General features: G+C 43.0%; 1 protein-coding gene across 2 annotated transcripts in view; it reads left to right on the forward strand.

Annotated features, from left to right (window-relative positions):
- PCNT (pericentrin) overlaps positions 1-5,927 on the forward strand; it is an 80,430-nt gene extending 74,503 nt beyond the window's left edge. Inside the window, exons 37-41 of one of the 2 annotated variants that reach the window (XR_014518536.1) lie at positions 1,515-1,750; positions 3,309-3,434; positions 3,891-4,032; positions 4,695-4,792; positions 5,487-5,927. Coding sequence is in view for 1 of the 2 variants with exons in the window: in XM_083471475.1 (XP_083327601.1) it covers positions 1,515-1,750; positions 3,309-3,397; positions 3,891-4,032; positions 4,695-4,792; positions 5,487-5,512 (591 nt within the window). In the remaining variant the exon portion in view is untranslated. The remainder of the gene's footprint in view (positions 1-1,514; positions 1,751-3,308; positions 3,435-3,890; positions 4,033-4,694; positions 4,793-5,486) is intronic. The other variant, XM_083471475.1, reaches the window with a different exon arrangement.
- Positions 5,928-11,733: the final 5,806 nt, after the last annotated feature.

The raw sequence follows: 11,733 nt of genomic DNA on the forward strand, positions 1-11,733 counted from the left end.
ATGTATGTTTCGTTATGTATTGTGAATGTTATGGTTATGGTTTTTCTTTTTTTTTTTTTCCTTTTTCCTTTTTGGTTTTATATGTATAATTTATGTTGTAATTTTGCTGTAATTCAATTTATTCTATTGAAAAATAAAAACATAAAACATAAGCAACATAAATCAGTCATAATAATATTAATAAAGATACTTCAGTTCAATATGTCACAGCCAGCCATATATAAGACTAAAAACTCCTGCCTATTGAGCCCCCTCATTAAAAACCATCCTCAGCCAGTCTCAGTGCCCCGAAGGGGAGGTTTTTGATCATATACCTCCAGAGAGGAGGATCCCTACCTATGGGGCCCCTCCAAAAACTGTGCCCACCCACCTTCCCTCTCTTTCTGAAGGGCACACAAGCAGGGCCTCCACTGCACAGTCCTAAGACCAGCTTCTCTGAGGGAAGGGCCCCAAACAATTAAAGCACTTTGAGTTGGCCTAGAAGCGCGTGCAACAGATGCAGAATAGGTATAATGTAGACGGAGCATTTAGCCACCGTCATCACCTAGGCTGCTGCATTCTTCATCCGCTGAAGCTTCTAAAGGAGATCCCAACTCAACATCAGGAAGAACTTTCTGATGGTAAGAGCTGTTCAACAGTGGGACGGTCTCCCTCAGGAGTTGGTACACTCCTTCCTTGGAGATTTCTCAGCAGAGGTTGGGTGGCCATCCGTCATGGATGCTTCAGTTGAGATTCCCTTGGGTCCCTTCCAACTCCGCAATTCTTTGATTCTATGAAGTAGTTTACAAAGGCAGACCGACATAGAATGCATTGCAATAGCGCACTCTGGATGTGATAAGGTCATGGATTACTGCAGAGATTTGTTATGCACAGATAGGATTGCAGCTGGTGAATCACCCCAAACTGATAAAATCCCAAATCTTCCCAAACTGAGAAATGGCAAACTTGAGGTAGAATCAGCTGTTTTACCAAAAAAAAAACTGAGTTCTGGCTGATCCGACCAGGGTGAGGATTGTGTAAAGTGGCATCCAAGAAGCACAGCAAAGAAAAGGTTTAAAAGCTTTATTAAACAAAACACAGTAGTGGGCCCTCTTAAAACCTCAAGACAACCGAGAAACGACTAAATAGCAAGTGCTATTAAAACATTGAGGCACTCGTGGGGGAAGAAGAACCATTAATTAATTAGGCTGCAAGCATTCATTCATACTCAAACACAACCTGTAAACATTTAACTGCTAAGAGCACATAGTCCAAAATTTTCATGTTGGTGACACGTTTTTTAGACATGCATCATTTCATGACACAGTAATTCAGTTTTCCTAGCAAACCGGAGGTAAAACCAACACCTTTCCAGTCCTGGGAGGAGAGCGAGGAGCGTTTGTGCGACACACTGTTTGGAAAGCTCTCAGCCTTAGACAAATGAATTGCAGGGAAATATTGTTGAGGTAGGTGCTTTTTGTAATTGGTTTCTAAATTTTCTGTAAGCTCAATGTTCTTCTCTCTTTAAAATTTAGATGCAAAAGTTATACAGGAAGTATTTGAGAGCTGAGAGCTTTAGGAAAGCTCTGGTTTATCAGAAAAAATACCTTCTGCTGCTTCTGGGTGGATTCCAAGAATGCGAGCAAGCAACCCTGTCCCTCATAGCGCGCATGGGCATCTATCCTTCTCCTGATCTGACCGTCTCTGAATTACGGAGCCGTTCCTTTACAAAGTTCAGGTCTGCGATTAGAGTTGTGATTGCAATATCAAGGTAACCAAACACTTTTCTTCAAATATCACCAAATTGTTCCCTATTTCTACATTTCACTACGTGTTATCATCTATTTTTTTCTTTTTAAAGAGGAATAAAAAATCCCCACTGAATCAAAAGAATTTAAATCCTCACTCAGTTGGCAAGCCATGTGTCCTAATGGAAGTGAAGGTGGCATACCTGAAGCAACCAGGGGCATCTGCCAGTCAAAGTGCCTTGTGAAGCGTTTTTATTGAATGGGGGGGTGTATGGGTAGGGAAAGAAGAAAATAAGTTTTTTTCAGTTTGATTTTTTAAAGACTTTATCCCAGATTTTCCAGGGTTTATTCCCCAGGACCTTCACATTTGTTACCTGCTAGCCACTTTGGCCTGGCAGTGGGCACTTGCTGAGGTGTGTGGAAAGAACAAAAGAAATCAACCCATTTTCTCAGCTGTTTCATGCCCACTAGCCATGTAGAGCTGGCAGTGGGCACTGAACCAGGGGTGGACTTTGGTAACCTTTGGTAGTACAGCACCCTGAGCGAGGCCAAAATGTATCTTCTAAATGATGGATCTTCTCAATTTTGTGCCCCTTCGGCTCAGCCTTCTAAATCGACCCGCACTGCCCTAAATTCAGCGACGATGTACCATATTTCCCCCTCCATAAGACACACACTTTTTCCCTCCTGAAAAGTAAGGGGAAATGTGTGTGCGTCTTATGGAGCAAATGCAGGCGGGAAAAGCCCCCAAGAGCCGCTTTCCCCCCAGGTGGGAGAAGGGACTGCTGCAGCCAGTCAATCCCTTCTCCCTCCTCGTAGAAAAGCCCGCAGGAGCCACCCACACTGCTCTAAATTCAGCGATGATGTACCATATTTTCCCCTCCATAAGACACGCTTTTTCCCAGGTGGGAGAAGGGACTGCTGCAGCCCCTCAGTCCCTTCCCCCACCTCCCAGAAAAGCCCCTGAGGAGGGAGACGGGCTGCCCTTCTCCCTCCTGTGGAAAAGCCTGCAAGCGCCGCACACATGCTCCACGCCGCTCGTGAAAGGGAGCGCTGAGCAGAGCCTGGGATGCATTCAGGCTCTGCTCAGCGCTCCCTTTAATTTTGTTTTCTTGCATTCCCCTTCTAAAAACTAGGTGTGTCTAATGATCAGGTGCGTCTTATGGAGCGAAAAATACGGTAATGGCTTTTTTAAAAGAAAGAAAGAAAAGAGTGCTAGAGATGATCCCTGTTGCTGAACAGAGGGGCTTTACTGACTTGGTGGTGGGTGGTGGGCATTCCAGTATGGTGTATATGACAGGGGAGGTATGTTGTTTGTTTGTTTGTTTGTTTGGCAAACTTGATATGCTGCTTGATAGTTTACCAAAATCTGCATGTGTGGCCTGTGAAATGTAGAAATGCCCTTGGATTTGAGGGGGGCGGAGATGTATGTGATGTGGGGAGGGGGACACGTGTGGCCACCTTGTATGTTTTTCCTGGAATTTTCACAGTAAGTGTGGTGGGTGGCATTTGTACAGATTTGTGAGCTCTTGCAAGTATGGAAACTATTTTGCACACTGATTCATGTCTTTTTGCCTCAAGGTTAAAGTTTCTGGTGAAAAAATGGCACAAAGTTGGCAGGAAAGAGATGCCGTCGGAATCTGTTTCTCCAAGCGTTAGACACAATTCATGTGAGAACTCCCGAAGAATCCTGTGGATTGATTACAAGTTATTATTAGTATATATCTCTTTGTGCAGAAGTGAACAAACTAAACTCCTATCATAATTGTGTATACTTGTGTTCCTCTTATTTCTGAGTAACCTATTATGCCACATATCTTTCGAAAAGTATAGCTGCTTCCCTCTTGTGCAAGCAGCCACACAAACTAAGGGAAATCTCTCGATTCTGGATATATGGGTGGTGATGCGGAAAGCAGGAGGTGGGAAGCCATAGGGAATGTTCAGGACTTGAGTTTGCTCTTGTAGCAGCTCATAGTTGATAGGCCTTTAAATGTTTGACTGTCTGCTGCAGTATTGATGCACTGCTTATACAGTAAAAGTTTTTGCTGTAGGCTATATCTTACTTTTTAAAATGCACACATTCCTTCCTTCCTGCATTATAGAATTGTCTTCATTGACCATAGGTTCAGGTCTAAATGAATCACTGTATACTCTTCAATCTAGGTACCAGGGCTAGAATTGAGGTGCTAAAGCAGCACGAGGTGTTCCCAGGGGATGGAACTCAGGAAGCGAGACACAGCAGCAGGAGCAATCTCTTGAGTCTTGGGAACTCCTCACCTAAACCACCACAGCAGCTGCATAACAGGTTGGTGTAGAATTTGTTTCAGATTTGGGTGTCATCCACACGAATGTACCATTCTGAATCCTCCTATAAATAAAAACTGCATTTAAGGCTTGAATGATCTATGACAGAAGCAGGGAATTTGTGGTCCTCCAACTGTTGCGGCATGGCTGATGGCTAGAAATGATGGGGGTTGTGATCCAACAGCACCTGAAAGACCACAAGGGGCTGATCCAAAGCTGTGAATATACTGCTCAGCTCCCTTTTGTAATTAGAGTTGTACCTATCCACAAAACTGAAGTACTTTTTTTCTGTTTTTGGTGGCATGTTCGTTGCAAACAACGTTTTATACCTGCACTTCTTCCAATTATTGCTACACTTCATGGTTTTAAAAAATCTAGTCTGTTGATCAGACAAGGAAGGTTAAACTGAATATAGCTGCAATTACTTTTTAGCATGAAAACCAGGATCTCCTTAAACAGGTTCCAAACTTCATATGAAAGCTGGAAAGCAGCTGGCACTCCCCCCAGGCTTCAAATGGAGGGGGGGTGATAGTCAGGGCCTCCCAAGTCTGTTTGTACTATGTTTTGTCCTTTGTGCTTATGTCAATGTGTTTGGCTACTTTATGTACTGAGAATTTTGTGTATTGGGGAGGCTTAATTATTTTTATATTTATGTCTTTACAGCACTTCTTCAGCTTCATCTAAAGATCCTGAACAGTCATTAACTGAATATATTGCTCACCTGGAGGCCATTCAGCAGAGACTGGGAATTATTATGCCAGGTAAGGTAGTTTTGATGAATTCTGAGGCATACATTTGCCTTTCAGTCTTAAATCATGCCCAGCAACCCACATAGAGACAAAGAGCCCTTTTTTGTTGCCATGTCAAAAAAATAAAATAAACAGAGATGGCCCAAAATACTTTCAAACAGGAAATGAAAATGTATAACTTTAAAAAGAGAGAGGCTGAAATGCCACACACTTATTTGGGAATAAACCAACCTAAACTCAGTAAACCTTACTTCAGAGTAAATGTGCATCATATTGCATTGCACGTGTCCACAGCGCTAGCTCAAAAAATTGCTGCCTGAGAAAAAGGATCAAGTAGTGTCTCACCATTCCATTTAAATAAAAATAAAAATGGATTAGCTGTTCAATGCTATAAACATGACAGCATCTTCCACTGTACCCGAGGCCAGGGGGCTAGTTTGGGGCAGATCAAACGCCTCTGCCTTCCAGCACTTCCACTGCTCCCTGTTCTGAAGCAGCTGCCTCACTCCCTATTGAGAGGGCTGCCTCTGCATGTCTAACTTGCTCTTGTATAGTTTTATATTTATATTTTAGTTTCTTTAAACATAGCTGGGAGGGAAGGAGGAGCGAAGTGTCCACGGTTTCAGCAGCTCATACCAGCACCATAGCTTAGTTTAACTATGATTTAAAGTGGTGTTTCAATTAACTTGAATTTGTGTTAGTTTAGGACAATCTCGACAAGAGAAACTTTGAAAGTATTGAGATCACATCTTTGACATGAACTACAGAAACTTTCAGCTGTTGCCTTCTTCTCCAGTGAACACCTTGCGCAAGCAACACGTCTGCATGTACAGAATCTGTCAACACTTTTGTTCAGTTGAATAAAAGTGCCTGTGTTTGCTGTAATTTTGCATCATGTTTTTATACAAAGTATTTTTTTATAAATTTTAGTGCACTTTGGGTCTTTCAGGAGAAAGTAATGCTTCAGGGTTTTTTATTTGGTTTTATTAGGAAGTTGACAACTGAATGTGCCATGCTGTGTTATTATTAAGACAAGTGCGATAATGTCTCTGTCCGTGCTTCTTTTTACTAGAATTCTAAAATAATTCAGTTGGATTTCTCACAAACCATTATTATTAAAAAAAACCTTCTAAATCCTTACTTAGAACTCTTCTGTTTGTGTTTCTTTCATCTTTATAATTTCAGTGTATTATATGTGAAAGTGCATATAATCTTAGAATTGTAGAGTTGGAAGGGACTCTGAGAGTCAGCTAGTATGTTCCACTAACAGAATCTCTCCCGATGTTGAAGTCACTGTGAACTTTCCCAATCAAGAACCATCTTATCTGATTAACAGATTTGAGATGCATCCATTTCGTTTGTTGCCCTTTTGAGAAGCTGCAGTTCCTTCCGTGGTATTACCTGATATAGCTGGAAGCCTGGAGTGCCCTTCCACCCCCTGCACTGCTCTTTCAGTAAATCAAACTCTCTGATGTTTCCAGTCTGCCTAGTGCCAGGGCAGGGAAGCCCTGAGCAATTCATACCACAGATGCCTTGCAATAATATATAGATTGCAGCCAGTAATTAGCCATGCATGGCAATGGAGCAGACAGCCTTTAAGCATACTCAGAGTGCCTTGGCAAAATAAAATATCTATGAGGCCATGAAGTTTTCTGGATAGTACAAGGGAAGGAAACCTCTGGACATACACAGAGGGTTGTGTCCCAATGGCAGTCATGCTCAGAGTAGACCTACTGAAATTAATAGGCATGGCGAACAGGAGCATTAATTGGGTCTACTCTGAGTAGACATTAGTTGGGTACAACCCAGAATGCCTCTCCCCCCCCTCACTGAGGAGAAATGAAGTTGTCTACATGGTACAAGGAAAGGAAAGCCCTTGACATGCACAGAGCGCTACTGGACTTAAAGTATATCAGTAAAACTGCAGTTTTTTGTATTTCGTGATTTGATGAGAGAGCCTCACGGTGTGGTCCTGGGCCTTCTATCATGGAAGAGGATTCCTCTTGGGAGACCTTTGCCATTATTGAGCATCCTGAGCCTGTGGGGCCATCCTGGCTGGCCTTCCCTGCGGGGAGTCTGCTGCCACCTTGGAATAAAAAACAAAGAAGTTTTGACATTTGAAGTGTCCTGCTTCTTCTGACCCTGAAGGTTTGAAGACAAGAAACATACATAAGGACAAGACAAGATTCCTACCCAAGCTCACTCTGCCTGCATTGGACCAGTACTGGCAGTACTTGTGTACTGGGCACAACTCCTCTCACACCTTTGATGCCAATCGTGAAAAAGTTCTCTTTCTCCTTGCCCATCTATGGATTTGGTATCACTGGCACTTATCCCTGAACCCAGAGCTCCAGGTGTTTGATCAGTGCTGGACAAGGATATTATTGACCTCACCTCATAGGTCCTTTATTGAAGGCCTGGAGTGTATACCATTTCCCCCAATGATACCATCTAGTCTCTCCAGCACAGCTTGTCAAGGGGCTTAAGGGCATCAGTAATGTCTAGAGGTTCTTCACAATGGTTATCTGACGAGAAGAGGACATAGAGATTCCTCCCAGGAGTCCCAGACTCAACATTTGTGATGTTGTCATTGGGACCAGAGATGAGAATACTCTTCTTTTTTAGGAGTCTATTGTAAAAAAAGGGCCTGCTGGCAAAATGGCCAAGGAACTGAATCGAACCTGCATATGAGGAGAGGATACAATGTTTGGGCTGTTTAGCTTATTTTAGACAAAATGTGTGTAAGAGGTGAATGATAGAGGTGCATAAACTTGAACTTCCCAAATAATACTAGAACCCAAGGTCAATCAAATAAGTTGGGAAGACAAGTTAAACAAAGGGGTTCACTGTCATAAGATGCAGTTATGGCCACCAACTTGGATGGCTTTAAGTGTCAAATTAATGGCCGATGAGGTTATGTATGGGTCCTAGTTATTTTTTTTTTTTAAGTTTTAAAAAGTTTTTATTATAATCCAACATCTAAAAAGAACATATACATTATTAATAATAGCACAAAGTACAAAAAAAAACAAAAATAGTAAAATAATTCAAGAATCCATATACAATATTCCCGTTCTTTGACTTCCCACCACCACGACGAGACCTCTATCTCAACAATATTTACAGCAGTGTCTTTTACTAATCATCATGTTCTACCTCGCAATTTTTAAATTATACCTACTGTGACTTTGGTGTTTCCTAATGTCATCTCCATGTATGAAAAAAATTTGTTCCAGTCATTAATAAATTTAGTATTTTTCTGCTGCCTAATCTTCTGCGTCATTATTGCTAAGTCAATGAATTCAGTTAATTTGGTTCGCCAGTCCGTGATTGTTGGAATGCTGGGGTTTTTCCATTTCTGCGCTAACAGTACCCTGGCGGCTACTGTTGCATACTGGAATAGGGTTTGGTCATCCTTATTGATCTCACTACCCGCCATTCCTAAAAGGAATGCTTCGGGTTTTTTTGGGAAGGTATACTTTAGCATCTTTTTTAGTTCGTCATAGACGGAGCCCCAGAACTTCTTTACTACATCGCAAGACCACCACATATGGAAAAAGTCTCCCTCTTTCTTTTTGCACTTCCAACAGGTCTTATCTCCGGTTTTATACATTTTAGCTAGTTTTGTTGGGGTGATGTGCCAGCGGTACATCATCTTTTCCATGTTCTCTCGGAGGCCGACACATGCTGAAAATTTCATGTCCTTGGTCCATAGTTTTTTCCATTTTTCATATTCTAGGGGATGTCCTATGTCTATGGCCCACTTGATCATAACTTCTTTGACTTCCTCATCCATAGTGTCCCAGTCTAATAGTTGGTTATACATTTTAGTTAGGAGCTTAGACTTCCCTTCTATTATTTCTAACTGGAATCGGGATTTGTTTTTACTCATTCCAGCTTTTTTGTGTTCATTCCATAAAGAGTGAATCTGGTGGTATTGTATCCACCCCGTTAGATTATCTTTTAATTCTTCGTAGGGTCTAATTTCCCATCCTTTCTCAGATTTTTTCAAAAGTTCCGCATAAGTCCATCTTCTACCTTCCATATTCACTTTTTTAATTACTAGAATATCTATGGGTGACAGCCATAAAGGGGTATCTTTTTCTACCAAATTCTTGCATCTATTCCACACTTCCAATAGCGCTCCTCTTATAATATGATTAGAAAAACTTTTATGCACTCTTCCCTTATCTTGCCATAGGTAAGCATGCCATCCAAACCTAGCATTAAAACCCTCCAAGTCCAGTAAGTCGGTGTTGTCCAATACTATCCATTCCTTCACCCAACATAAACACGAGGCCTCATAATATAGTTGTAAGTTCGGGAGCGCAAATCCACCTCTATCTCTTTTATCAGTGAGTAGCTTATACTTAATTCTGGCCCTTTTACCCTGCCAAATAAATCTGGAAAGGGTCCTCTGCCAGCTCTTAAACATTGTTGTACCCCTGATTACCGGGATGTTTTGGAACAGGAATATCATTTTGGGGAGGATGTTCATCTTGATAACCGCCATTCTCCCCTCCCATGAGAGGTGTAACCTACTCCAGCTGTCTAAATCTCTTTTGCATTCTCTCCACGTTCTGTTGTAATTGTCCTCCACCAAATTTATATTTTTCGTTGGTATGGGTCCTAGTTATGATGGCTGTACTACCCCCATGATCACAGGCAAAAGGCTTCCATATTAAAAGGGACTGAGGAGAGCTTAGCCTCAAGCAAGTGTGCAAATGCAGGTATTCCGTCAAGGAGCAAAGGCCAGCAAAGACGAACACCTGGTCCATGTGTCTGGGAAGGGATGGGAGTTACATCCTCATAAATGTAACACTGAGATTTAATGCCAGGGCATTATCTGTTTGAAAAATGTGAACACTGTTAGAGGCACTTGGGCATCATTTAATCCTCACAGAAAGCGGATTTCAGTTTAATCTGGATATCAGATTCAAGCTTTAGGAATTACAGGCTGTTTTCCGGGGGGGGGGGGGGCAACTTCCTCAGTTGGATGAGATATCTGATGAAGCTGAATACTTTGCTTTGTGCAAGAAAAGGTAAGTGATTATTTTTCCTGATACTGCCATCAATTTATTCACCCTTACTAGATTCCATATTTCAGATACTTTAGGTGAAATAATTTAACACCTTTAGTTTAAAATGATTTAGATTCAATTATATATTAATTGAATATCTGTTGACTACAAGATACTACAATAGAGGAGCCAAAGGACTATGGCAGTGATGATGAACCTGTAGCCCTCCAGCAGTTGCTGGACTCCAGCTCCCACCCCCTCTGACCGTTGGAGGACCACAGGGGATTGCTGCATATGATCTTCCATATGAAGTGGCTAGGAGCAGCGGTGTGGTCTAGTGCTCAGCTTCTGCTGCTGCTGCTGCAGTCGCCTTCCGCCCTGGCCACCTTCCTCCTTCTCAAGCTCCTATTTCTGCCAGACTGACTCTCCATCCTAATTTGCCAGCGGCAGCACAGGAAGATCTAAGCCTTTTGCGATCTCCCCTGCCTTTCTCCTTTGGACAATGGAGAGGGGGGGGTTGTAAAAGGGTTTGGGCAAGTGTTAAAGGGATGGGGTGGGGTGTGCAAGAAAAGCAGAGTGGGAAGCCTCACTGCCAAGTGCATGGAGGGTATCTTATTTCTTGACGCCATTAGCTTCTGATTGGAGAGCTGATGGTGGCTCTGTTGACTTATGGCTCCTTGATTTCTAAGATTTGCTTTGAGATTTCCCAGTGCAGTTTCCCAACTTTATGCGGCATCATTCAGTACCAGATATTTTGAACTGTGGTAACATCATCCCTATGGATTTCTGTGTGTCTCCCACCCTCTCTGGGACATAGGCTGTGTGTGCAGTTATATCTATAAAAACACATTCTGTCATCCTTTCATCTGTGTTAACCGATCATTTTGAACACATTTTATTTATTTCACAAAATTTATACACATTGATTGGGGGGGGCACACCTCAAAGCAGTTTACAAAACAGTAAAATAAAAAAAAAATACAGCCCTGATTTAAAGCATACAAAAGTTAAAATATTAAAACAGAATAAAATTACTTCAACTTTCTAAGCATCTGGGTAGGCTTGTCTAAACAGGAGTGTTTCCAGCTGCCAATGAGAGGAGTACAGTGTAGTCTCTCCCACCTGACCTCAAGAGGCGGGGAGTTCCAAAGTGCAGTTGCTGCCACACTAAACGTGTCCTTACAAAGGCAGAACAGGTATCATCATGTGACACCTGTTGCAGTGCCAGTTCCAGTTGGCGCATGTGGCTTAAGGCATTCTCATAGGTAAATGGGTCCCTAGTTGCTAAGGGCTTTGCATACTAACAGTGGCACCTTGAACACAGCCTGGTAGCAGATTGGATACCTATACAGATCTCTGAGCACAGGTGTTACATGCAGACAAGGCCTCACTCCTGTCAGCATTGTGCTGCAGCGTTCTGCACTCACTGCAGCAGCCTCTGGATCAGGCGCAAGGGAAGTCCCACATGGAACACCTTGCAGTAATTCAGTCTTCATGTAAGAACTCCTGTGGCCAGGCTCTCAGCCCTGGAGTGGCCGTAGCTGTCAAACCAGCCACAGTTCCGCAAAGGCACTTCCGGCCACTTAGGCTCCCACAGCCTCCATAGACAGTGTTGGACCCAGAAGCACCCTCAGACGGTGAGTGCAACCCCATCCACAGTTGGCAACTGGCCAATTTCTCAGGCTCAGGAGCAACTCACCCACAGAACAGATTGTCAGCAGCATACTGATAGCACCTTGCCCCCCCCAACTCCTAATGACCCAGGTGAGCCAGCTTGGGCCCCACATTGTGGGTGCCCAGCACACCCTGCCCTGCCACGGCGCCATGGCGCAGAGCACCAGAGGTAAGGTGGTGCTTGGCTGCAGCCTCCCCCCCCCCCCCAGCTCAGTGAAGGTGGTGGGAAGATGCAGCACTGGGCCACAGAGGAGGCGG

This window comes from Podarcis liolepis, assembly GCF_965112155.1.
Source record: "Podarcis liolepis genome assembly, chromosome: 1".
In the NCBI taxonomy this organism is placed as follows: domain Eukaryota; kingdom Metazoa; phylum Chordata; class Lepidosauria; order Squamata; family Lacertidae; genus Podarcis; species Podarcis liolepis.